Source organism: Macaca mulatta, chromosome 7 (genome assembly GCF_049350105.2).
Source record: "Macaca mulatta isolate MMU2019108-1 chromosome 7, T2T-MMU8v2.0, whole genome shotgun sequence".
NCBI lineage: Eukaryota > Metazoa > Chordata > Mammalia > Primates > Cercopithecidae > Macaca > Macaca mulatta.
The window spans coordinates 28,046,827-28,074,608 of record NC_133412.1 but is presented as its reverse complement, the minus strand read 5'-3'; the positions used below and the strand labels follow the sequence as shown (position 1 = coordinate 28,074,608).

The following is a 27,782-nucleotide window of genomic DNA, read 5'->3' as shown; positions in this document are numbered from 1 at the left end:
CATAGCCATCAAGTATATAGCTGAATGAAAACTACATTTCTCTTTTTCACATCTTATTTCCTTACCTAATTCGATGTAATTTGATGGCATGCTTTATGAATTCTCTATACTTGCTTAGATCCATAAGCTATGAAGCCCCAAGTATGCCATAAACCCTCTAATCCAAAACGTTCAAGGGACATTTTAGGTAACAGAGCATGGGATTAGAATATTTCTATACTCATTAGAAATTTACGTTGACTTATATGAAACTACCAGTTTTGTAGATTAAAAATGGTGAAATATCAGCAATGTCATGTGATTCAATCTAATAATGTGCTTTAGTGGCGGAAGCTTAGTACATCATCAGCATTTGCCAAGCATTCCTTCTTTTTCCTTCCTTATGGCTTTAGAAAAAGATTTGCTCAGAGGAGGAGAGAAGGATTTGTATTGAGCCAAGTTTTAAGGAAATTGTGATGTGAACTCTAAATCTATTGTGATGTATATTCTAAATATTTTTGGGTATTTCTTCATTTTATATTCTCCTCTCCTCCCATGTACTATAGTTACTCTTTCCAATCACGTCTTACCTCTTGGCTTTTCTTTCCAGGTAGTGGGAAATGAGACAAAGCTTTTCTTTTTCTGTACTTTAAATTCTGGATTGGTCTTTTTGAATAGGCAGTTGCAGAATTTTGAAAACATGAGCAAGAATAATTTACTTCAAGTCCCAGCTGGTTCTCTTCCAAAGATAGCACTTAGAAATGATAATGTACTTTTTTCCTTTGTACCCTGGTTCCTAGTAGAATGTGGAAGGTAAGACAGATGGATGGATTTTGAGTACATGTCATTTTATAGAATATAAACAATGGCCGGGTGCGGTGGTTCATGCCTATAATCCCAGCACTTTGGGAGGTCAGGAGTTCGAGACCAGCCTGACCAACATGGTGAAACCCTGTCTCTACCAAAAATATAAAAATTAGTTGGGCATGGTGACACGCCCCTATAGTACCAGCTACTTGGGAGGCTGAGGCAGGAGAATCGCTTGAACGTGGGAGGTGGAGGTTGCAGTGAGCCAAAATTGTGCTACTGCACTCCAGTCTGGGTGACAGAGCAAGACTCTGTCTCAAAAAAAAAAAAAAAAAAAAACCATATATATATATATATATATATATATATATATATATAAACAATGAAGTAATAATTCATAGGAGATTGGAAAGTTTCCAGCTGTGAAGGGAGTATTGAAATTACATCATAGCAAGAATTCTTCCTGGAGTACGGCCCTTATAACAACAGTCGTAATTGTTAGGCCGGGCGCGGTGGCTCAAGCCTGTAATCCCAGTACTTTGGGAGGCCGAGGCGGGTGGATCACGAAGTCAGGAGATTGAGACCATCCTGGCTAACATGGTGAAACCCCGTCTCTACTAAAAATACAAAAAACTAGCCAGGCGTGGTGGCGGGCGCCTGTAGTCCCAGCTACTCGGAGGCTGAGGCAGGAGAATGGCGTAAACCCGGGAGGCGGAGCTTGCAGTGAGCCGAGATCGGGCCACTGCACTCCAGCCTGGGTGACACAGCGAGACTCCGTCTCAAAAAAAAAAAAAAAAAAAAAAAAAAAGAGTCGTAATTGTTACTCCCTTCAGAAAGTGGCGTATCTTCCTTAAAGAAACTGTGCTGGGCAATTGTGTATGGTTTTAATATTCCTAACCCTCCTTTTTATTTCCTCAAACAAGAAGAAACAAATTCATGGAATACCGTCCCTCTCAAGGAAATGTGATCAACCCTGCATATAAATAGCTTTATTAAAATCCTTAGTTGGTGGCAAGCCATATCATTGCCAGTTTGAAAGTTACTGTTTGTCTTCTAGACAGCTGCTCAGGAAGCAATCTTGCATGCGTCTGGAAATGGCACAACCAAGGACTACTGCATGCTTTATAACCCTTATTGGACAACTCTTCCAAGTACCCTAGAAAATGCAGTAAGTAAATCACAGTTACTATTCATAAACATAAAAATAGTGAAGAAGGAGGCTGGGTGCGGTGGCTCATGCCTGTAATCCCAGCAATTTAGGAGGCCGAGGTGGGCGGATCGCGAGATCAGGAGATTGAGACCATCCTGGCTAACACGGTGAAATCCCGTCTCTACTAAAAATACAAAAATTAGCTGGGTGTGGTTGGGGGTGCCTGTAGTCCCAGCTACTCAGGAGGCTGAGGCAGGAGAATGGTGTGAACCCAGAAGGCGGAGCTTGCAGTGAGCTGAGATTGTGCCACTGCACTCCAGCCTGGGCGACAGAGCAATACTTTGTCTCTTTAAAAAAAAAAAAAAAAAAGTGAAGATGGCTGGGTACAATGGCTAATACCTGTAATCTTAGCACTTTGGGATGTCAAGATGGGAGGATTGTTTGAGACCAAGTGGTCAAGACTAATCTGGTCAGCATAGTGACACCCTGTCTCTATTTAAAAAGAAAAAAGAAAAAATATTGAAGAAGTGAAAATGAGTGATAATTATGTTTTATTGTGTGAAACCCTTGTAATGTATAGTTGTTAATAAATAATAATTTTATTGATTTTTCTCAAGTATTTTTCTCTCTAGGAAAATAGGGAATTTTAAAATACTTAATTCTAAGCCTAAATATTTCTAATTCAAACGATATTGTCTTAAACCAATATTGAGAACTGAATGCAGTATTTATAACTGAATGCATTTAGGATGAAATATGATTTTTATCATGTTAAGAAGACATTTCTTATTTTCAGACTTCCGTTAGTTTGATGGATCTGACTTCCACACCACTATGCAACCTTTCTGATGTTCCTTCTGTTGGCATAAAGAGCAAAGCAGTTGTGGTTCCATGGGGAAGCTGCCAGTTTTTTGAAAAAGCCAGAATTGCACAGAAAGGAGGTGCTGAAGCAATGTTAGTTGTCAATAACAGTGTCCTAGTAAGTTATAAAAACGATCATAACTTATTTTGAGTTCATGATGTGAAATTTCACAAAAATGGAATTAACGTCTTTGTGTGTGGTTTAGAGGCTGAGTTTTGAATAATCTGATGGCAAGATTCTTTGTAAATAAACAATCAAGATCTCATAGGCATTTACTTGGAAAGTTTTTCAGTTTTTCTATTCCTAGAGCAGATAAGACTTTGTTAGAAACAAATATATATATATATTCATATATATATTCATATATAGGTATATATATTCAGATATAGGTATATATATTCATATATAGGTATATATGTATTACACATACATAATATATATCATAAATGCTCTATATATTGTAGCATTTATCAGTTTAAGTTCATGTTAAAAGGATTCAATTTTGAGAACTTACAGAATATTAAGAAAGAATACCTGACATTTTTGTCTTATAAAGAAAGCTGTAATATTGATATTTAGTGGAATAGTATTTTATTCTATAATATATTAGTAGTAAATAAGTTTTCATAATTTTTTTTTCTTTTAGTTTCCTCCCTCAGGTAACAGATCTGAATTTCCTGATGTGAAAATACTGATTGCATTTATAAGCCACAAAGACTTTAAAGATGCAAACCAGGTAAATAAGCAATTACATATTAGATAAAGTTTATAAATACTATATCTCTTTATTTTTAATCACTGATGTTTAATTTTGAGTGCTATATTTGCTCCATTTGCCAACAAGAAGCTATAAGGCCTATCAAGTTTTTCTTTGGAAAATACTCATCTCTCATTTGGCACAAAGTGTCTCAAAGCCTAAACTTTAGAAAGGATGTTTGTTTTCAGTTCTTTACAAGTCTCTTGTCATGTCATTTATCTTAACTTTAAATTCCTGAACAAAATATGACTGTGTAGAACACTGCACTTTAGAGATTTTATAAACCAAAGCATATCATCATACTTTTGACTAGAGAATATATCATGTCATCAGACAATAATTCTAGCCTTCTTGACTGTCTGATGTATAATGTCCGTTGCAGAGTGAAATGTAGACTATTGCTGTTATGACTATAGTAGAGAAAAAAGTTATTCCTGTGTTTAACTGTTATTTTGCCTTTCAGATTCTGGGAAATAACATTACTGTGAAAATGTATTCTCCATCGTGGCCTGACTTTGATTATACTATGGTGGTTATTTTTGTAATTGCTGTGTTCACTGTGGCATTAGGTGGATACTGGAGTGGACTAGTTGAATTGTAAGTTTAATTAACTTAAGCATTTTTGTAATCAAGGGTTAAAAATTTCTGCAACCATTTTAATTATATAACAACATAAAAATTGTATCTGCCCTCAGAATGTGATGCTAGTAAGCCCAGTCTGCAGGTGTGTCCTCATGTAGATCATTCATGTTTTCACCAGAGAGAAAAGAGTCACAGATTTCTCTAACTCTTCCACTGTCAGAGGAACACTGACATCACATCAGAGACTCTTTTAAGTTAAAATGTTTAATTCTGTCTCCCAGGAAGGGTCATGGGAGATATCCTAATATGCCTATTGATTTAGATTGGAAGAAAATAAGCAAGAGAAAGTAGGGAGTTTCTCAGCTCCTCCTGGGCTGAGTCATTACAGTGTGGCCTCATCATTCTGTTTTATGCTTTAGGAATTCTAAGGATGTTAGTAATGTCCACCTTTTTTCTTCACTTAGTCAAGATTTATTTCAAGGCTTGAAAACATTCAGGCCAACTAAAATGGTACTACTGTCACTTTTTTTTTTTTTTTTTTTAGCAAATTCTATTTAATTTCCTTTTTCTTTCTTTCTTGCTTTAATTGTACTTTAAGTTCTAGGGTACATGTGCACAACATGCAGGTTTGTCACATATGTATACATGTGCCATGTTGGTGTGCTGCACCCATTAACTCATCATTTACATTAGGTATATCTGCTAATGCTATCTCTCCCCACTCCCCCCACTGTCACTTTTTATAATACATAAATAGGCCAGGCGCGGTGGCTCACGCCTGTCATCCCAGCACTTTGGGAGGCCGAGGAGGGCAGATCACCTGAGGTCAGGAGTTTGAGACAAGCCTGGCCAACATGGTGAAACCCTGTCTCTACAAAAAATACAAAAATTACCTGGGTGCAGTGGTGCGTGCCTATAATCCAGCTACTTGGGAGGCTGAGGCAGGAGAATCGTTTGAACCCAGGAGGCGGAGGTTGCAATGAGCCGAGATTGCGCCATTGCATTCCAGCCTAGGCGACAAGAGTAAGACTACGTCTCAAAAACGAACAAACAAACAAACAAAAAATAATATAAAACTTTGAAAAATGTAGACACGGTTAAATAACCGCTGTACACCACACTATTCAATTCTCAAAAGCAATGGCTATTTAGCAAACTGTAAGGTAACAGTAAAATATCAGAGAACTTTTATACATTTAGAGAACATAATTAGCAGCAAGCTAGTCAGACAAAACAAACACAAATGTTGTTACATTTTCCTTTTTTTTTTTTTTGATACAAAGTCTTGCTCTGTTGCCAGGCTGGAGTACAGTGGTGCTATCTTGGCTCACTGAAAACTCCACCTCCAGGGTTCAAGTGATTCTCCTGCCTCAGCCTCCCGAGTAGCTGGGACTACAGGCCGCACCACCATGCCCAGCTAATTTTTGTATTTTTAGTAGAGATGGCATTTCACCATGTTGGCCAAGATGGTCTTGATCTCTTGACCTCATGATCTGCCCGCCTTGGCCTCTGAAAGTGCTGGGATTACAAGCATGAACCACCGTGCCCGGCCTCCATGTTTGTTTTTAATTTTGCTTTATAAAGCCACTGATAAATTGAGACATCTCTCAAGTATAGGATTTCTCACATTAAAAATTATATATTTATATATATATCTTTTAGAGATGGAGTCTTGTTCTGTTGTTCTGTTACGTAGGCTGGAGTGCAGTGGCATGATCTCAGCTCACTGCAACCTCTGCCTCCCAGATTCAAGTGCTTCCCCTGCCTCACCCTCTGTAGTTGCTGGGATTACAGGTGCCTGCCACCATGCCTGGCTAGTTTATGATGAGTTTTCACCATGTTGGCCAGGCAGGTCTTGAACTCCTGACCTCAGGTGATCTGCCCACCTCAGCCTCCCAAAGTGCTGGGATTACAGGTGTGAGCCACCAGGCTCAGCCTAAAAATTGTATTTTCTAGCCTTGGAAACATAGCAAGACCTCATCTCTTCTAAAAATAAAAAAATTAGCCTGGTGTAGTGGCACACGCCTCTAGCCCCAGCTACTCAGGAGGTGGAGGTGAGAGGATTGCTGGAGCCCAGCAGTTTCAGGTTACAGGGAGCTGTGATTGTGCCACTGCACTCCAAGCTGGGCAACAGAGTGAGAGCCTACTCAAAAAAAAAAAAAAAAAGGCCAGCTGCAGTGACTCATTTTTGGGAGGTCGAGGTGGGCAGTTCACTTGAGCCCAGGAGTTCAAGACCAGCCTGGGCAACATGGTGAAACCCCATCTTGGCCGGGTGCAGTGGCTCACACCTGTAATCCTAGCTCTTTCGGAGGCCGACGCGGGCGGATCACGTGAGGTCAGGAGTTCGAGATCAGCCTGGCCCACATGGTGAAACCCCATCTCTACTAAAAATACAAAAATTAACCAGGTGTGGTGGCGTGCACCTGTAGTCCCAGCTACTCAGGAACCTAAAGCAGGAGAATCACTTGAACCCAGGAGGTGAAGGTTGCAGTGAGCCAAGATTATCCCATTGCACTCCAGCCTGGGTGACAAAGCGAAACTCCATCTCAAAACAAAACAAAACCCGTCTCTACAAAAAAATAAAAAATAAAAATTATACTTTCTAAATATTTTTATTGAAAGAAATGAAAAAGCCGCAAACTGCATTGTTTGCCATAAACTCATACACCAAAAAGTAAAATGCAATCCAACTGAATCTGTTTATACTTCCCTTTTCTCCAACAACAGCTTTAAATGTTTGCTGTATACTTTATAAATTTTATTAAAATCAGTTCTAATTAATTAATGCAGATTAGGGGAAATGATTTATAATTAATTATCCTTAAAATTACCTGCTACAAACTTCTAACCCTACTGCCCCCATAGCCAGCACATCTGCTGCTAAAGTGAACAATGATGCAATGTACTATTTGTGGGGGCCCAAAGCATCTGTAGTCTTGATTTCCTGAATACCCAAAGATTTCAACTTTCTGCCACTTTAAACAAAAAGACTCAAATGGCCAAAATTATACAGTGAGAGGAAAAATCTATAGCATGAAGATCAACTAAAACTTTAAAGCATGTCCATATTTTCATTTAAATACAGAAATTTCAAATATACACAAAATTTGGATTTTCCTATTTAGTAGTAACCTTAACTCGGTCTCCCTACAGTTTTGTACTTTTGGCTCTAAATTAAAATGAGCAATATACATAGAAGAGTCAATATATATTCATAACTCTCAATGAAAAAAATGTGCCCAGAGCATATTATTTCATGTATGAAGGGCAAAATATATTTGCCTTGTGAATTGATCTATAGCTTCCATTTAAAAGGTCTTATCTGGGCCAGGCATGGTGGCTCACGCCTGTAATCCCAGCACTTTGGGAGGCCAAGGCAGGTGGAGCACAAGGTCAGGAGATCGAGACCACGGTGAAACCCCATCTCTACTAAAAATAAAAAAAATTAGCTGGGCGCTGTGGCGGGTGCCTGTAGTCCCAGCTACTCAGGAGGCTGAGGCAGGAGAATGGCATGAACCCTTGCAGTGAGCCGGGATTGCGCCACTGCACTCCAGCCTGGGCGAGACTCCATCTCAAAAAAAAAAAAAAGATCTTATCTGTAACTAAATGAAGCTAAAGTTATTTGTAATTTCTTAAATACTAAAATTTGATTGACTTGCATCAAGAGGGAAATGTTAGAGTTTAACAAGTGTAGGTTCCTGGAGCATTGAGCTTTAAACATTTTACGTATTTGGAAAGCATGTTTCAAGATATATCAGTCACATCTTTCATATGAGTAAGCTTGTTTTTTTCCTTCTTTATTAATCTTTAATCTTTTCTTTTTGAGATGGAGCCTCACTCTGTCACCCAGGCTACAGTGCAATGGTGCGATCTTGACTCATTGCAACCTCCACCTCCCAGGTTCAAACAATTCTCCTGCCTTAGCCTCCCAAGTAGCTGGGATTGTAGGTGTGAACCCCCACATCCTGCTAATTTTTTGTATTTTTTTTAGTAGAGATGGGGTTTTGCCATGTTGGCCAGGTTGGTCTCGAACTCCTGACCTCAGGTGATCCGCCTGCCTCGGCCTCCCAAAGTGCTGGGATTACAGGTGTGAGCCCCTGCGCCTGGCAATTATTAATCTTTATAAAGCATAGTATGTAAGATCTCCATATCTCTAAAATCATTTTGTGTATTACTTAGGGAAACTTTAGAAATAATTTTCCAAAAGCTGCTGATTTATTAAAAATGTTTTCCTATTTATTATAGATTCTTCCTGTACTTCCATTACTATGTAAATTTTTTTGTTTTCTAGAATAGTGCTTCTCAAACTGTAAAGTGCATACACTTATCTAGAGATCTTATTAAAATATAAATTCAGGCCAGGCGTGGTGGCTTACACTTGTAATCCCAGCGCTTTGGGAGGCCAAGGCAGATAGATCTCTTGTGCCCAGGAGTTTGAGACCAATCTGGGCAGCATAGTGAGACCCATCTCTACAAAAAAAATTTAAAAATTAGTTGGGTGTGGTGACATGAACCTATAGTCCTAGCTACTCAGGAGGCTGATGTAGGAGGACCATTTGAGCCCAGGAGTGTCAGGCTGCAGTGAGCTGTTATCATGCCACTGCACTGAAGCCTGGGCAGCAGAGCAAAATCCTCTCTCAAAAAGATAACAATAAGAATAATAAAATACAAATTCAGATTTAGTAGGTTGGGGATAGGGACCCAGATTCTGTATTCTTTTTTTTTTTTTTTTTTTTGAGACGGTGTCTCGCTCTGTCACCCAGGCTGGAGTGCAGTGGCGCAACCCCGGCTCACTGCAACCTCCACCTCCCAGGTTCAAGCAATTCTCCTGCTTCACCTTCCCCAGTAGCTGGGATTACAGGTGCACGCCTGCACGCCTCACTAATTTTTTGTATTTTAGTAGAAACGGGGTTTCACCGTGTTGCCCAGGCTGGTTTCAAACTCCTGAGCTCAGGCAATCCGCCTGCCTCAGTCTCCCAAAGTGCTGGGATTACAGGTGTATGCCACCATGCCCAGCCCGATTCTGCATTTTTAACAAGCTCCCAAGTGATTTAGCTGGCCCATGGGCCCACACTTTGAGTTTAGCAAGGCAAGCTTTTTTATATACACGTTAGGACAAGCTCCTCCTTGAGAAAATTGGAAATTGGAGGAGAATACATACCAGCTTTTTTATTTGTAAAACATGATGATGGAGCAGAAACAAGTAATTTGTTGCCTTCAGAAACCAGACTGGGAGAGGAAATGTCCCATACCTGCAGGATCATGGATTTTAAAATTGAGGGGGCTGATTCTAAGAGCAAAATAAAGATACAGAGAAATAAGTGTATGTGGGAGGAGAAAGGGGTGGTGACCATATGGAGAAAGAGAATATGAATCAGTGATACAAAGGAAAAAGTTCCATACAAAGAATTATTAAAAACACAAGGCCCATCATTTAGCAAGTAATGATAGTTGGATGGAAAGAGAGTAAGGCTTAGGGAAGGGAAAATGTGCCAGGACAGGACCTCACAACCCAAAATTACTCTGCCAAATGAGAGATGTACCTTAAGCAAAAGGGAAAGATGCCTGGGTTCTATAGAAAGACTTTTCAGCAGTGTTAAAATCTTTTTTTTTTTTTTTTTTTTGGAGATAGAGTTTTGCTCTTGTTGCCTAGGTTGGAGTGCAATGGCGTGATCTTGGCTCACTGCAACCTCTGCCTTCTGGGTTCAAGCAATTCTCCTGCCTCAGCCTCCCAAGTAGCTGGGATTACAGGCATGCACCACCATGCCCAGCTAATTTTTGTATTATTAATAGAGATGTGGTTTCACTATGTTAGCCAGGCCAGTCTTGAACATCTGAAATCAGGTGATCTGCCTGCCTCGGCCTCCCAAAGTGCTGGGATTACAGGCGTGAGCCACCATGCCCAGCCTAAAATCTTTTTATAATAAGGTCACTGGTCCTCAGCCTTTATAACCTCTAGATGACATGCAAGAAAGCTTAGGTTCCTGTTGCATATGGCTCTCAAGCTGATATGAAAATTCAATTTTTTTTCCAAAAAAGATGAATTGTAATTTTTTTTTTTTTTTTTGAGTTGGAGTCTCACTGTCACCCAGGCTGGAGTGTGGTGGTACGCGATTTTTGCTCACTGCAACCTCTGCCTCCCAGGTTCAAGCGATTCTCCTGCCTCAGCTTCTCAAGTAGCTAGGATTACAGGCACGTGCCACCACACCTGGCTAATTTTTGTATTTTTAGTGGAGATGGATTTTCATCATGTTGGCCACGCTGGTCTCAACTCCTGACCTCAAGTGATCTGCCCACCTTAGCCTCCTGAAGTGCTGGGATTACAAGTGTGAGCCACCACAATTGGCAGAATTGTAATATTTTAATGTGATATAAATCTAGTACACTGTATGCTTTCCTTAAATAAATTGCCTGTGCTTTTTAGTTCAATGACTATGAATATATAAATCTTTATTATGGCTTGTATGTGTACTATGACAAAAATTTCTTTAAATGTATTTCTGCAGTGACAGATATCATAATTAGCACCTTTTTACACTCAGGTACCACATTTATAGAAATTTATTTAATACCCTGTCATTCAGCTCTAGAGTTTCAGGGGAGGTGCTAGTGTGTCTCCATCAACTCTCTCCCTGCTCTTTTCCCAGGCAATCTACTTAGAGTCACAGATGCTTAATACAGTAGCCATCTCAGTCAACAGTTTTCCAGTAAGAAAGTGGCTTGTTGGTACACAGTTGGGAAATATGCAGTTCGAAAGGAATACACTCTTTTAGGCCAAGCTTGGTGGCTCATGCCTGTAATCCCAGCCCTTTGGGAGGCCAAGGCAGTTGAATCACTTGAGCTCAGCATTCGTGACCAGCATGGGTAACACAGCAAAACCCTGCCTCTTTTTTTTGTTTGTTTTTAAATTTAATTTTTAAAACTATATTAAAAGAAATAAACTTTTTTAACCTAAATTTTGTGTTGAGCCCAGACATAATGAGCAGGGCCAGGATTTGCACAGGAAGGAGCAGAGTTTAGAACAAAGTTGTTGAAAAGTATTCAAAAGTAGTATTAATAATATGTCGTAGATTGCATATAACTAGGAGGAGACAGTAAGGTTGACAAGAGATTGCCCAGCAAACAACAGTTGCAGGTCTTTTCCTCTTCGACTTCTGTCTCTGTTATTAGCTCTGTGGCCTAGCAAGAGTTGAGACAATATTTTGTTATCTTAAATAAAGGTAGGACAAAGTTATGCCTTGAATTTCTTTTGAGTCCTTTATAATACATTGATGAGCATAGACTAGGCATATAGTAAATGCTAAGTTGATTGAGAGGAGAATTTAGCATTTGCATTTAAGAGAAGTGGCCAGGTGCAGTGGCTCACACCTGTAATCCCAGCACTTTGGGAGGCCAAGGTGGATGGGTTGCCTGAGCTCAGGAGTTCAAGACCAGCCAGGGCAACACGGTTAAACCCCGTCTCTACTAAAATACAAAAAATTAGCCTGGCCTACCAGCATGTGCCTGTAGTCCCCGCTACTTGGGAGGCTGAGGCAGGAGATTTGCTTGAACCCGGGAGGCAGAGGTTTCAGTGAGCAGAGATCGCGCCAACTGCACTCCAACCTTGGCAATAGAGCAAGACTCTGTCTCAAAAAAAAAGAGAAGCTAATTTTTAGAAGTACTTTACTGTCTGTAAGTTGATAATAGTAAGTTTGTAAGAAGCTTTGGTTTTAGTTTGAAATTTATTGTGTCAATATAATTTTCAAATTAGGTAATATAAACATCCACAAGTATTAATTTGTTTATATAATAAATGTCATCTCTTTCAGCAATTTTGCCTGCAGAAAAAAATGTTTCAAAAGTTAGTGGTTGAGAACAGATCATCTCTGGAGGGTAGCATTTAAGAGGTTTTTACTTTCTAGATTACGTATTTCTTTTTAGGGTACAGTTTTTAAAAAGTACCTTACTTGCTATAACAAGATATCTTAGAAAAATAATAAAATAAAAATATTTTAATAAATAAAAATACATTGCTTTCTTCAGAAACACATTTAAATTGGTGTTAGAGAGAGATTTTTTAAATAACTGTGCTTGGCTAAGATTTGCTAAAGTTCCTTTGTGTTTGTACAGGGAAAACTTGAAAGCAGTGACAACTGAAGATAGAGAAATGAGAAAAAAGAAGGAAGACTATCTAACTTTCAGTCCTCTTACAGTTGTCATATTTGTGGTCATCTGCTGTGTTATGATGGTCTTACTTTATTTCTTCTACAAATGGTTGGGTAAGAAGTCATATTTTATGTTTGTTACTGTTAACATGCATTCTTTTCACTGACTATTACTAGATTTATCTTTTCCTTTAAGCCATTCTACCTGGAAAACTTATGTGAATAATTTGGTTAATAATAATTTTTTAAATTGTCTCACTGACTAATACTAGATTTATCTTTTCCTTTAAGCCATTCTACCTGGAAAACTTATATGAATAATTTGGTTAATATTATTATTTTTTTAATTATCAGTGTTAGGTCTCTGTTACTCTGAGATATAAATATTCAGATTAAAAATACACTATGTGCCAGGAGCAGTGGCTCATGCCTGTAATCCCAACACTTTGGGAGGCCAAGGTGGGTGAATCACCTGAGGTTGGGAGTTTTAGACCAGCCTGACCAACATGGAGAAACCTTGTCGCTTCTAAAAATACAGAAATTAGCCGGGCGTAGTGTTGCATGCCTATAATCCCAGCTACTCGTGAGGCTGAGGCAGGAGACTCGCTTGAACCTGGGAGGCGGAGGTTGCGGTGAGCCGACATTGCGCCATTGCACTCCAGCCTGGGCAACAAGAGCGAAACTCCATTTCAAAAAAAAAAAACTGGCCGGGCGCGGTGGCTCAAGCCTGTAATCCCAGCACTTTGGGAGGCCGAGATGGGCGGATCGCAAGGTCAGGAGATCGAGACCATCCTGGCTAACCTGGTGAAACCCCGTCTCTACTAAAAAAAAATACAAAACACTAGCCGGGCGAGGTGGCGGGCGCCTGTAGTCCCAGCTACTTGGGAGGCTGAGGCAGGAGAATGGCGTGAACCCGGGAGGCGGACCTTGCAGTGAGCTGAGATCCGGCCACTGCACTCCAGCCTGGGCGACAGAGCAAGACTCCGTCTCAAAAAAAAAAAAAAAAAAAAAAGTACGTTATGTTTTCAGATAAGAACACTTCTTCATGGATGAGTTGAAATAATTGCCATGGTCCCTAAGTTTTCCTCTCTGTAGATGAAGAATGATATAGCTCAGTATCTAAGCAGTGGATTAAGGAGTTCTTGGTGGCTATATTTAGTTACATGAAATAGAAGATTATTCAAATTACTGATGTATTGCCTCTACTTACTCCCAAAGTGTAGTTTATCTTTTGTCAATTTGCAAATGAAAATGTTTCATTGCTTGAATTTTATGTTACTTATATAAACAGGATCATATTATATCTGAAGACACACAGGTACTTCCTGTGGTCTAGAGAGTGACTAGTCCTTTTTTTCCTTGAAGACAGTGGGAATAGGAACTATAATGGCTTGGCCATCTCCTGAACAGTCTTATTAATGGCTTAACAGAATGAAAATTTGCCATCCCTGGACAGTATACAGCACAAAGAGAAGGGAGACTAGGGAAAAAGGAGTGTACCTGATAAGAACTAGCAAAAAGCCCTTGTGAGAACCACCAAAGGCTACTATGCTTATGTGTATAGCATTAGCATAAATTTCTGGACTAGAACCACCAAAGGCTACTATGCTTATGTGTATAGCATTAGCGTAAATTTCTGGACTAGAAAACTAGGGCCTAGGATTGTTTCATTCAGCACTTTTTTTTTTTTTTTTTTTGAAACAGAGTCTCGCTCTGTTACCCAGGCTGGAGTGCAGTGGCGCAATCTCGGCTTACTGCAACCTCCGCCTCCCAGGTTCAAGCGATTCTCCTGCCTCAGTCTCCCGAGTAGCTGGGATTACAGGTGTGTGCCACCATGCCCGGCCAATTTTTGTATTTTTAGTAGAGATGGGGTTTCACTGTATTGACCAGGCTGGTCTCGAACTCCTGACCTCAAGTGATCCACCCACCTCGGCCTCCCAAAGTGCTAGGATTACAGGTGTGAGTTACCACGCCTGACCTCATTCCATTTTTGTTCAGTTTCTCTTGTCCTGTGACAGCAGTTTAAAAACTAGGCCTATGATTTTTTTTTCTTTTTTTTTTTTTTTTTTGAGACAGAGTCTTGCTCTGCTGTGCTCTGTCACCCATACTGGACTACAGTGGCACAATCTGGGGTCACTGCAATCTCTGCCTCCCACATTCAAGCGATTCTCCTGCCTCAGCCTCCCAAGTTGTAGGACTATAGACGCGTCCTACCACGCCCAGCTAATATTTGTATTTTTATTTATTTATTTATTTGAGATGGGGTGATTCTCTTGCCTCAGCTTCCCAAGTAGCTGGGATTACAGGCGTCTGGCACTACCCCAGGTAATTTTTGTATTTTTAGTAGAAACAGAGTTTCACCATGTTGGCCAGGCTGATCTCAAAGTCCTGACCTCAGGAGATCCACCTGCCTTGGCCTCCTATAGTGCTGGGATTACAGGTGTGAGCCACTCTACCCAGCTTATGACATGTAGTTTTTAATTAAAAAGAAGTCATTCTGGCCAGGTGCGGTGGCTCTCGCCTGTAATCCCAGCACTTTGGGAGGCCAAAGCAAGCAGATCACTTGAGGTCAGGGGTTCAAGACCAGCCTGGCCAACATGGTGAAACCCCGTCTCTACTAAAAATACAAAAATTAGCTGGGCATGGTGGTGCATGCCTGTAGTTCCAGCTACTCAAGGGGCTGAGACAGGAGAATCGCTTGACCCTGGGAGGTGAAGGTTGCTGTGAGCAAAGATTGCCCCATTGCACTCCAGCCTGGGCAACACAGTGAGACCCCATCTCAAAAAAAAAGAACTCATTTTGTTAATATCACTCATTTTAACCTGTTGCTGAGAGAGCGAGTACTAGGATGATATTTGTATTATGTTGGCATCAAACAAGTGCTTTTATTAATTTAATACTCCTTCAGATTAATTTATGTTATCAACTCTCAGTTTATAGTAGTCATTGATAGAAAAAAGAGAGCCCTCTACTTTACCTGAAAGCATATTTTAGTTTTTGGTGAGAGATTTCCTTAAATTCATTGCTATTTAAAAAGAAGACGGCTGGGTGCAGTGGCTCACGCCTATAATCCCAGCATTTTGGGAGGCCGAGGCAGGCACATCACCTGAGGTCAGGACTTTGAGACCAGCCTCACCAACATGGCAAAACCCCGTCTCTACTAAAACTATAAAAATTGGCTGGGTATGGTGGTGCATACCTGTAATCCCAGCTATTCGGGAGGCTGAGGCACAAGAAACACTTGAGCCCAGGAGGCAAAGATTGCAGTGAGAGCAGAGATCACACCACTGCATTCCGACCTGGGCAACTGGGCGACAGAGCAAGACTCTCAGATAACAAAACAAAACAAAACAAAAACCTCACGATCTAAATTTCAGCTTAGTAAGTAAATCAGGTCATCGTATAGTCACTTTGTTGGAAGTATGATTCAATAAAGAAAACTAAAGAATTAATATTGCTTGTATAAATATTTTCTTATCACCTTTCCTTCTGTTCTCATGTAATTTAGTGTTTTGTTTTTTTCTAGTTTATGTTATGATAGCAATTTTCTGCATAGCATCAGCAATGAGTCTGTACAACTGTCTTGCTGCACTAATTCATAAGATACCATACGGACAATGCACGTATGTATCTCTTACAGGAAATTTTATAATGTTGGTGTTTATAATTTAAAACAATACAAAATAGGAGTATTATTTGAAACCTATATAGTCTGATATACATTGGACCTATAGGTGTTTAAATTTAAATTTAAATAAAATTAAATAAAATTAAAAATTGAGTTTTTCATTCTTATTAGCCACATTTCAAGTGCTCAATAGCCACATGTGACTAGTAGCTACTATATTGGACAGCACAGATATAGTACATTTTCCTCATCACAGAAAATTATATTGGACTGATAAACATTTTATTATGTCTCATTTGTTTTATGTAAAATCAAGACTTTTAAAATTGGTATTTCAGCCGGGCGCGGTGGCTCAAGCCTGTAATCCCAGCACTTTGGGAGGCCGAGACGGGCGGATTACGAGGTCAGGAGATCGAGACCATCCTGGCGAACATGGTGAAACCCTGTCTCTACTAAAAAAATACAAAAAACTAGCCGGGCGAGGTGGCGGGCGCCTGTAGTCCCAGCTACTCGGGAGGCTGAGGCAGGAGAATAGCGTAAACCTGGGAGGCGGAGCTTGCAGTGAGCTGAGATCCGGCCACTGCACTCCAGCCTGGGCGACAGAGCAAGACTCCGTCTCAAAAAATAAAATAAATAAATAATAAATAAATAAATAAAATTGGTATTTCAGTCACTTCTTATGACTGTGGTTAACATTTGCTACTTCTTATATCAAGTAAACTTTATACTTCATCTGCAGTGTTAACTATTTCAATCTGTTTTTTAGGATTGCATGTCGTGGCAAAAGCATGGAAGTGAGACTTATTTTTCTCTCTGGACTGTGCATAGCAGTAGCTGTTGTTTGGGCTGTGTTTAGAAATGAAGACAGGTATGAATACTCAATGTATTTGCTTTTAGATTAAGGATGAATTGTTTCCTATGTTGGCCTGATACTTATTGTGATTATTATGGAACTTTTTTGCTTCTATGCCAGAACACCAGTCTTGTAATGAACTACTTCTTAAATAAGCAGATCTTATGTTCATGCATTTGAACTCATATAGAGAAGGAAATATGAATTATTATTTCAACACATACACTGAAATAGACTTTAAAAATATACTTAATTTCACGTCTGTAATCCCAGCACTTTGGGAGGCCAAGGCAGGCGGATCACCTGAGGTTGGGAGTTCGAGACCAGCCTGACCAAAATGGAGAAACCCCGTCTCTACTAAAAATACAAAAAATTAGCCGGGCGTGGTGGCGCACACCTGTAATCCCAGCTACTCGGGAGGCTGAGGCAGGAGAATTGCTTGAACCCGGGAGGCAGAGGTTGCAGTGAGCGGAGGTTGCAGTGAGCCAAGATCACACCATTGCACTCCAGCAACAAGAGTGAAACTCTATCTCAAAAAAATATATGTGTGTATGTGTGTATGTATATATATGTGTGCGTATATATATGCATGTGTGTATATTTTTATATATATATACACACACACTTAGTTTTGGTATAGCCACACAATAGAGTGCAATGCAGCTCTAAACAATGAAGCTCTCTATGAATTGATATGCAGGGAGTTCCAGGAGAGAGAGAAAGAGACAGAGAGAGAGAGTGTAGAAAGAATCAAAATGTCCATCAAACTTTGAATGGGTGAATACATTATGTTATATTTACACAATGGAATACTATTCACCAATAAGTAAGCCTTATACTACATGCACAAGCGTGAATGAATCTCAAACGTAATGCTAAGTGAAAGTAGATACAAAAGAGAACATACTTGCCGGGCATGGTGGCTCATGCCTGTAATCCCAGCACTTTGGGAGGGCGAGGTGGGCAGATCACTTGTGGTCAGGAGTTCGAGACTAGCCTGACCAACATGGAGAAACCCCGTCTCTACTAAAAATACAGAATTAGCCGGGTGTGGTGGTGTGTGCCTGTAATCCCAGCTATTCAGGAGGCTGAGACAAGAGAATCACTTGAACCCGAGAGGCAGAGGTTGCAGTGAGCCGAGATCATGCTATTGCATTCCAGCCTGGGGAACAAGAGTGCAACTCTGTCTCAAAAAAAAAAAAAAAAAGAGAGAGAGAGAGGATATACTCTATGATATATAAAGTACAAAAAGGAGCACAAACTATATATATTTATGGGCTACATGTGATGTTTTGATACAGGCATACAATGTGTAATGATCACATCAGAGTCATTGTGGGATCCATCACCTCAAGCCTTTATCATTTCTTTGATTGGGAACATTCCAATTTCACTCTTTTAGTTATTTTTACAATATACAAGAAGTTATTAACTGTATCACCTAATTGTGCTACCAAAATCTTATTTATTTTATTTAACTATATTTTTGCACCCATTAACTATCTTCACTTTATCACCCCCACTCTCTACCTTTTTTTAGCCTCTGGTAACCATCATTCTACTATCTCCATGAGTTCAATTTTCTTATTTTCTTAATTTTAGCTCTCACTATGAGTGAGAACATGCAATATTTGTCTTTCTGTGCTTGGCTTATTTCACTTAACATGATGTCTTCCACTTTCATCCATGTCTTTACAAATGACAAGACTTCATTATTTTTTGTGGCTGAATAATATTCCATTGTGTGTATTTGTATAATTTTATATATATATATGTGTGTATAATATTTCCTCTATCCATTGATGGACACAGGTTGATTCCATATCCTGGCTATTGTGAATAGTGCTACAATAAATGTGAGAGTTCAGATACCTCTTTAATACTGAGTTCCTTTCTTTTGCATGTATATCCAGTGGTGGGATTGCTGGATCATATGGTAGTTCTGTTTTTAGTTTTCTGAGGAATTTCCATACTGTTCTTCATAGTGGCTGTGGTAATTTACATTCGCACCAACAGGGTACGAGGTTTCCCCTTTTCCCACATCCTTGCCAGCATTCTGGGGTGAGATGATATCTCGTAGTTTTGATTTACATTTCTCTAATTGCAGTCAGATTTCATCTGATTGGAGATGCTGAGCATTTTTTCATATATCTGTTGGTCATTTGTATGTCTTTGGAGAAATGTCTATTCAGATATTTTGTCCTATTTTTAATTGGATGATTTGGTTTTTTTTCTATCGAGTTGTTTGAGCTCCTTATATATTCTGGTTATTAATAGCTTGTCAGATGGGTAGTTTGCAGATATTTTCTTTCATTCTGTGGGTTGTCTCTTCACTTTCTTGATTTTTCCTTTGCCATGCAAAACCTTTTAGCTTGATGTGATTCCATTTGTCCATTTTTGTTTTTGTGGTCTGCGCTTTTGAAGTCTTACTCAAGAAATCTTTGCCAAGACCAATGTCCTGGAGCATTTCCCCAGTGTTTTCATCAAGTAGTTTCACAGTTTCAGGTCTTAGATGTAAGTCTTTAATCCACTTTGATTTGATATTTGTATTTCTTTAAGTGAAAAAAAGTGAAGTGCAAAAAAATATATAGAGTATGCTGTCTTTTATGCAAGAAAGAGGGGGATATAAGAAAATATACAGATATCTGTTCATTTGCAGGAAGATAACCAGAAGAAAATATATACTTAAGTTTATATTAATGTTTTATTAATAAAATTATTGAGGACTGAAAGGATTTAATGGCCTAAAATTTGGGAAACAAAGCTCATACAGCTTTATACAGCTTCAGGTAGGATAATTAATGGATAATTACTCATGTCAATTTCTGATGGAGTAAGTTGCATAACTTGTTTTCTTTATGTTCAAGCTATTTGGATCTGTGTTAACACTGAAATTCTTTTGTTAACAGCTGTTTTCTAGAACGAGACATGTGTTAATGCACTTATGTCTGATATATGTTCTTCTGAGGTAGCCTTTTCAACTTTTTCTTAGTATAATAATAATCATTATTCTACTGGGACAGTAAAATTACCAAATATGGAATATATGAGGGGTTTTGTTGTTATGCTTGCTGTTTAATAATTGAATAGTCAGAAATCAGCCAGGCATGGTGGCGTGCATGCCTGTAGTCCCAGCTACTTGGGAAGCTGAGACACGAAAATCGCTTGAACCCAGGAGGCAAAGGTTGCAGTGAGCCAGAATCACACCACTGCACTCCAGCCTGGGTGACAGCGTGAGACTCTGTCTCAAAAAAAAAAAAAAAAAATGGAATAGTCAAATCATAGCAATTAAATGATATTACCTCAGTGATCTATGTCTTTTGAAAAGCTTCATCTAAACATTAATAAAGCAATAGAGTAATATCTTTTGATTTTAGGTGGGCTTGGATTTTACAGGATATCTTGGGGATTGCTTTCTGTCTGAATTTAATTAAAACACTGAAGTTGCCCAACTTCAAGGTAATGTATACAATACTACTTTGCTAGTTAAAATGAATTTTTAAAAGACAACTTTATTAAGGCATAATTTACCTACAATTAAATGCACCAATTTTTGGTGTACTGTTTATGGAAATTTTACGAATGTGTAACTTTGTAACCACTATGCCAGTGAAGTTGTAGAACATTTCTCATCTCTTCCAAAAGCTCTACCGTGGCCTTTGCAATCAGTCCTAATCCCCAGGCCCAGTCAACCACTGATTTGCTAGCTAAACTATTGTTGTTTTTTTTCTTTTGTTTCTTTTATTTGTATAAATTTAAGGGGTTCGAGTGTAGTTTTGTTACATGGATATATTGGGTAGTGATGAAATGTGGGCTTATAGTATAACCATCACTCGACTAATGTGCATTGTCCCCATTAAGTAATTTCTTATCCCTCACCCCTTCTAACCCTTCCACCATGCTGAGTATCCAGTGCCTGTTATTCCTCACTCTTATCCATGTGTATACTTTATTTTAGCTAAATTTTGTTTGTTTGTTTTTGTAGAGATGGGGGTCTTGCTATGCTACCCAAGCTGTTCTCAAACTGCTGTCTGCAAGCAGTCCTCCTGACTTGGCCTCCCAAAGTGCTGGGATTACAGGCATGAGCCACTGCACCTTGCCTAAAATATTTTTATTTATTTATTTGTTTGTTTGTTTGTTTTTGAGATAGAGTCTCGCTCAGTCTCCCAGGCTGGAGTGCAGTGGTGCAATCTTGGCTCACTGCAGCCTCTGCCTCCTGAGCTCAAGCGATTCTCCTGCCTCAGCCTCCCAAGTAGCTGGGGTTACAGGCGCCCACCACCAAGCCCTGCTAATTTTTATATTTTTAGTAGAGACAGGGTTTCACCCTGTTGGCCAGGCTGGTTTTGAACTGCTGACCTCAAATGATCTGCCCACCTGGGTCTCCCAAAGTGCTGGGATTACAGGCGTGAGCCACTGTGCCCAGCCTGCTTAAAATACTTTTAATCATTCATGTAATATGCCAAATTCATAAAATCTTTAACACGACTAAATATCAGAGAAGCACATTTCTTTTTTTTGTTTGTTTCTTTCCCACCCCCCCCCAAGACAGTCTCACTCTGTCGCCCAGGCTGGAGTGCAGTGGCACGATCTCAGCTCTCACTGCAACCTCTGCCTCCCAGGTTCAAGTGATTCTCCTGCCGCAGCCTCCTGAGTAGCTGGGGTTATAGGCACGCGCCACCACGCCTGGCTAATTTTCGTATTCTTTTTTTTTTTTTTTTTTTTTGAGACGGAGTCTAGCTCTGTTGCCCAGGCTGGAGTGCAATGGCCGGATCTCAGCTCACTGCAAGCCCCGCCTTCCGGGTTCACGCCATTCTCCTGCCTCAGCCTCCCGAGTAGCTGGGAGTACAGGCGCCTGCCACCTCGCCCGGCTAATTTTTTTTGTATTTTAGTAGAGACGGGGTTTCACCGTGTTAGCCAGGATGGTCTCGATCTCCTGAACTCGTGATCCGCCCGTCTCGGCCTCCCAAAGTGCTGGGATTACAGGCTTGAGCCACCGCGCCCGGCCTAATTTTCGTATTCTTAGCAGAGACGGGGTTTCACCATGTTGGCCAGGCTGGTCTCGAACTCTTGACCTCGTGATCTGCCCCGCCTCAGCCTCCCAAAGTGCTGGGATTACAGGCGTGAGCCACCATGCCCAACCCAGCACATTTCTTTGGTTCGGTGATTTTTTTAAAAAACAAGATAAAGAAGATAAGCGTTTTAATATGTAGAATAATAAAACTATATATAGTATTAACTATAAGATATCTTTTTAAAAATAATATTTAAATGTATATTCATATCTTTATTTGGACTTGAAAAATAATTTAATGCCTTAATTTCTATTTAGGAAGATTGACCTTTAATTTTGTTTCTTTCTTCAACAGTCATGTGTGATACTTCTAGGCCTTCTCCTCCTCTATGATGTATTTTTTGTTTTCATAACACCATTCATCACAAAGGTATGACCATTTTTTAAATGCGTGAAGAAACATGCTAAAAAGTGATGATCTTAAATCTGCTCCTAGATTATTAATTTTTCAGATGTTTACCACTGAGTGAATTCTAATTCTCTTAAAAGAATTGTCATTGAAATTGGCCTTTTAACTTTCAAGGCTTTAATCCATTTTGTTAGATTTTTAAAATGTCTCTTGACTGATACAAATATGAGAATATCTGTAATTTTCTTCCCTTTTTAAAGTAATTCTTCTTATGAGCTAAATGTTTACTGTAGGCAACATAGACAGTAAAAAAAATAAAATATCATTTCTGAAGCCCTAGTTTGAGACTAAGAAAGAGCAGCACACTGGAAATCGGAAGGCCTAGAATGTAACTCTGTAACCTTGCAACCATAGGCAAGTTAGCCCTTTCTGCTTGCATTTACTAACCCGTTGTATGAGGGAGTATTGCTAGCTATTCATCTTTCCACCCCCATCAGTGGAATTCTTTTGGTTCCAACATAACAGAACCCAATCTAAGCCTTCTGTACCAAAAAGGCCCCATTTATCTAGGCTGTGTTTGCAGGCCAGTGTGGGGCTGGCGTCAAGAGAAATTAGACCCAGGGCCACATACTCTCCCTTTTTGCTTCTGTCCATTTGTTCATTCTCTCAGACTGGCTTCTTCCAAGAAGTTAGAATCAGAGCAACTGCAGCTGCTAGGTCATATATTCCCAGCTTTGCCACTAGCTCTTCAGTAAAATGAGGAGAGGTGTTGGGTGAGTATGGTGGTCCTTAATTATTTGTCCAGCTTTTCTACTTTGGTCCTTTTCCTGTCTCATGAATATATTAATTATTGCTTAATTCCCCAACTTTCTCCCATTTTGAGTCTTGCTTTGTAACTTTATATTATCCATTTATCCTTTGTCACTCTCACATATTTAAGTATTTGATATTCTCTACTTCTCATTCCTTCTTTTTTTTTTTTTTTTTTTTTTTAAGGCCAAGTCTTGAGACTGAAGTGCAATGGCACAATCCTAGTTCACTGGAGCCTCAAACTCCTGGACTCAAGCCCAGGAGTCCTCACACCTTGGCCTCCCAGAGTATTGGGATTACAGGCATGAGCCATAGCTTGTGGCCTCATTCCTTCTTTACCCATTCATTAAACCTACCATCTGTGAAATCACTGTAAAAATCTACACTTCTGATATTTGCTATAATAACATAAAGATAAACTGACCCTATTGGGGAGCTAAAATTATAATAGGTAACAAATATAGTTAACTGCCCCAAAATACAGCTAACCATCAAAACTTTTTTTTTTCTCTTCTTTGAGACAGGGTCTTGGTCTGCCGCCCAAGCTGGAGTGCAGTGGCTCAATTACGAGTTACTGCAGCCTTAACATCCTGAGGCCCAGGTGATCCTCCCACCTCAGCTTCCCAAATAGCTGGTACTACAGGGACATGCCATTACACCCAGCCAATTTTTGTATTTTTTGTAGAGATGGGGTTTTACCATATTGTCCAGGCTGGTCTGGTTCAGGAGATCTTCCTGTCTCAGCCTCCCAAAGTGCTGGGATTTACAGGGATGAACCATTTTGGTTATGCCTGGCATAACCAAACCATTTTACTAGCACCTTTCTGTCCCTTAATTATGAGCCATTTGATTCATTGACTTCACCAAACAATAGTAATCTAAAAAAAATTCATAGAACTAGTATTATGGGTTATAACTAAACTTACTAATTTGGCCATGTGCGGTGGCTAATGCCTATAATCCCAACACTTTGGGAGGCCAACGCAGGCAGATCACTTGAGGTCAGGAGTTCGAGACCAGCCTGGCCAACATGGTGAACCTGTATCTCTACTAAAAATAGCAATAATTAAGAGACCAGAGGCAGGGCAAGGTGGCTCACGCCTGTAATCCCAGCACTTTGGGAGGCCAAGGCGGGTGGATCACTTGAGGTCAGGAGTTTGAGACCAGCCTAGCCAACATAGTGAAACCCTGTCTCTACTAAAAATACAAAAATGCCAGGCACAGTGGTGGGTGCCTGTAATCCCAGCTACTTGGGGGGCTGAGGCAGGAGAATCACTTGAATCCAGGAAGCAGAGGTTGCAGTGAGCTGAGATTGCACCACTGCACTCCAGCCTGGGTGACAGAGGGAGACTCTGTCTCAAAAAAAAAAAAAAAAAAAATATATATATATATATATATATATATATATATATATATATATATATAAAATAATTAGCCAGATGTGGTAGTGCACGCCTGTAGTCCCAGCTACTCAGGAGACTGAGGTGGGAGGATCGCTTGAAGCCAGGAGGCGGAGGTTATAGTAAGCCTAGATTGTGCCACTGCACTCCAGCCTGGGCAACAGAGTGAGACTCCGTTTCAAAAAATAAAATTGTTAGCCGGGCGCAGTGGCTCATGCCCATAATCCCAGCACTTTGGGAAGCTGAGGTGGGCGAATCACGAGGTCAGGAGATCGAGACCATCCTGGCTAATATGGTGAAATCCCATCTCTACTAAAAAAATACAAAAAAAATTAGCTGGGTGTGGTGGCAGGCATCTATAGTCCCAGCTACTTGGGAGGCTGAGGCAGGAGAATGGTGTGAACTCAGGAGGCGGAGCTTGCAGTGAGCCGAGATCACGCCACTGCATTCCAGCCTGGGTGACAGAGGGAGACTCTGTCTCAAACAAAAATACAAAAAATTTGCCAGGCATGGTGGTGGATACCTGTAGTCACAGCTACTTGGGAGGCTGAGGCAGGTGAATGGTGTGAACCCGGGAGGCGGAGCTTGCAGTGAGCTGAGATCATGCCACTGCACTCCAGCCTGGGCGACAGAGTGAGACTCCGTCTCAAAAAAAAAAAAAAGAAATTTTTCGTCTTCCTATCTCTCTCTTAGTTTCTACTGACTAGGAACATGATTTCTTTTTTTTTTTTTTTTTTTTGTTGTTGTTGTTGTTGAGACAGAGTCTCGCTTTGTCGCCCAGACTGGAGTGCAGTGGCCGGATCTCAGCTCACTGCAAGCTCCGCCTCCCGGGTTCACGCTATTCTCCTGCCTCAGCCTCCCCAGTAGCTGGGACTACAGGCGTCCGCCACCTCGCCCGGCTAGTTTTTGTATTTTTTAGTAGAGACGGGGTTTCACCGTGTTAGCCAGGATGATCTCGATCTCCTGATCTTGTGATCCGCCCGTCTCGGCCTCCCAAAGTGCTGGGATTACAGGCTTGAGCCACCGCGCCCGGCCTGGAACATGATTTCTAGCAACCTAATATGGTGGAAAAAACTCAGTGCTCACTCTTTGGAGTTCACTGCTATAGATTTACTTTAATACCTTATTCTCAGTCTGATTTGTTTGTTTTTATTAAGGCAGCAGACCTTACTTTAGTAGGTAACTCAAAAATCAGTTGCTGATTTTCCTGATTTTCACTGTAAATTTGAAGGGTTAACTATTGCATATTCTAAACATGTTCTTGACCCAAGTGTTAGTGGCCTTCTAGTGAGTTGGCAAGGGAGGTCGCCATAAAAGTACAGCAATAAGAGCCTGTCTTACTCATTTTTCTCCATCCACCACTGTGCTCAATATTGTGTCTTACAAATAGTAGTTATTCAGGTATCTTTAAATGTATGGGAGGATATCAGTGATGGTCTTCAGTTAAATGTTTTACATAACAATTAGAAAGTGAACCAAAATGAACTCTTTATCTGGAAATGTTATCACAACCTAGGAATCTGCTTTAAGGAACTGTACTTAGTGTTCGTTTATTTTCCTAAACTGCTTTGACTTAACCCTTCTGTAACCCAAAGCTTAACATGAGCAAAAGATTTCTGCAGCTAGGGGTTTTATCCTCCTTTCTACTCAGCTCAGGAATCAATGAGGTCCTTTTAAAAACACTCAAGTGGTTTCTCCTGTGCACCCCACCCACATGGAAAATATTATAGTTAGTCAATCAAATTTTCCTGAAATTCAGCGTTTGTTTATCTTCCCTGTACCTGCTTTGCTGATATATTTATCATAATACGAAACAAAATGAGTGGTTCATGCAATCTTAACTTTCCCTCTCCACAACAGACTTGGCTATCAGGAAAAAGTTTTTAAATGAACCCCTCACACAGCCCACATAAAAAGACTTTATCCAGGCACAAGGGAGGGAAATTTAGCTAAGGTTAATGTTTTGATTGGATCATAGAAAGCAGGCAGGGCTGAAATTGGATGAGAGTTAGGCTAGAGAAGCTTCTCAGGTTCTATAGGGTTGGGTCTTTTCAAATTTGGTTTCATTGTTTTGTTATTGTGGTGAGTAGCCAGAAGGTCAGATGTATATTTATTCAAATAAAGTTACCAATATTTTTTACAAAGCTAAGTGTAAAAGATTTTAATATGACCTTCTTCTTTGACATTGCTGAAAACTACTAAGAACATACAGTATATGGCATAATGTAACTAAAAGTACTGTACCTAAAATTTATAACCCATTACAAATGTCAGATATTAATATGTCATTACAGATCAGAACTGAGGGTTCACTTGAATTATTTTTACGTGATTCATTTGCCAATGTCTGAGAATTGTTGAGCTCTGATAAAGTGGAGCAACTGTACTAGGTAGACTTTTGTTTTAGATGACTTCAGTTTTTGCTGTCTACAAAGACTTTTAGGAAAACAGCAGTCTGTAGCCCATTTTTAGTGTAACTGGCCATATGCCATGGGGCTTAAATCACACTTGAATAGTGGCAGATTGTTTTCTTTAAATGATTAGACAACTTCTTTTCTCTTCCTTCTCAATTTTAGAATGGTGAGAGTATCATGGTTGAACTTGCAGCTGGACCTTTTGGAAATAATGAAAAGGTAGGGATGGCAATGAAATAGAAATGGCTGTCCAGTGTATGTATGTGTATCCAGTTAATAATTTGCTTTCCTGTGTAATTCACTGGTCACGTAGTGCATGTTAAGGTATTGTAAAACTTATTTCTCAGAAAATATAGCTCTTTTCTTAGTTATTCTAAATTATTAAATACCTATTGACTTGGGTTTCATCCTAGAATGATGGAAACTTGGTGGAAGCCACTGGTCAACCCTCAGCTCCCCATGAGAAAGTAAGGATTGTATTTCAGATATGTTCATTGGACTTTAAATCATACCCTCTGAGGCAAGAGTCTTCTTTGGGGGAAAAAAATCCAGATAGCCAAAAAAAAAATAAGGCTTGTTCTATTTTCTGTGTGTCAAGGCCTGAGTTCTATTCTTGGTAAAGAGAAAAAAAAAAAGGTTAAATGTGGGGATAGTTGATTAATACTGTTAATCCTACGTGTGTGTTGAGCTTCATTTTTTCAAAACTAATCTATTTCTTTCGGAAATAGATAGAAACAGAGTATTTCATGTTCCTTTAAACTATCAAAAGAACTATTCTAATGTTAATCATTCCCTTTCTAGAAGATATGGGTGGCCAGGCACGGTGGCTTATGCCTGTAATCCCAGCACTTTAGGAGACTGAGGCAGGTGGATCACCTGAGGTCAGGAGTTTGAGACCAACCTGGCCAACATGGTGAAACCCTGTCTCTACTAAAAACAGAAAAAGTAGCCGGGCATGGTGGCTCATGCCTGTAAT

At 39.9% G+C, this 27,782-nt stretch overlaps 1 protein-coding gene across 3 annotated transcripts in view; it reads left to right on the top strand.

Moving 5' to 3' along the window:
* The window catches only part of SPPL2A (signal peptide peptidase like 2A), a 59,939-nt gene that overhangs the window by 16,668 nt on the left and 15,489 nt on the right, over positions 1 to 27,782 (top strand). For 2 of the 3 annotated variants that reach the window (XM_028850916.2, XM_015142238.3), the window contains exons 2-12: positions 1,844 to 1,954; positions 2,733 to 2,915; positions 3,445 to 3,534; positions 4,019 to 4,152; positions 12,247 to 12,395; positions 15,808 to 15,904; positions 16,676 to 16,777; positions 20,140 to 20,221; positions 22,129 to 22,203; positions 26,969 to 27,025; positions 27,220 to 27,273. In XM_028850916.2, coding sequence (XP_028706749.1) covers positions 1,844 to 1,954; positions 2,733 to 2,915; positions 3,445 to 3,534; positions 4,019 to 4,152; positions 12,247 to 12,395; positions 15,808 to 15,904; positions 16,676 to 16,777; positions 20,140 to 20,221; positions 22,129 to 22,203; positions 26,969 to 27,025; positions 27,220 to 27,273 — 1,134 coding nt within the window. The remainder of the gene's footprint in view (positions 1 to 1,843; positions 1,955 to 2,732; positions 2,916 to 3,444; positions 3,535 to 4,018; positions 4,153 to 12,246; positions 12,396 to 15,807; positions 15,905 to 16,675; positions 16,778 to 20,139; positions 20,222 to 22,128; positions 22,204 to 26,968; positions 27,026 to 27,219; positions 27,274 to 27,782) is intronic. The other variant, XM_028850917.2, reaches the window with a different exon arrangement.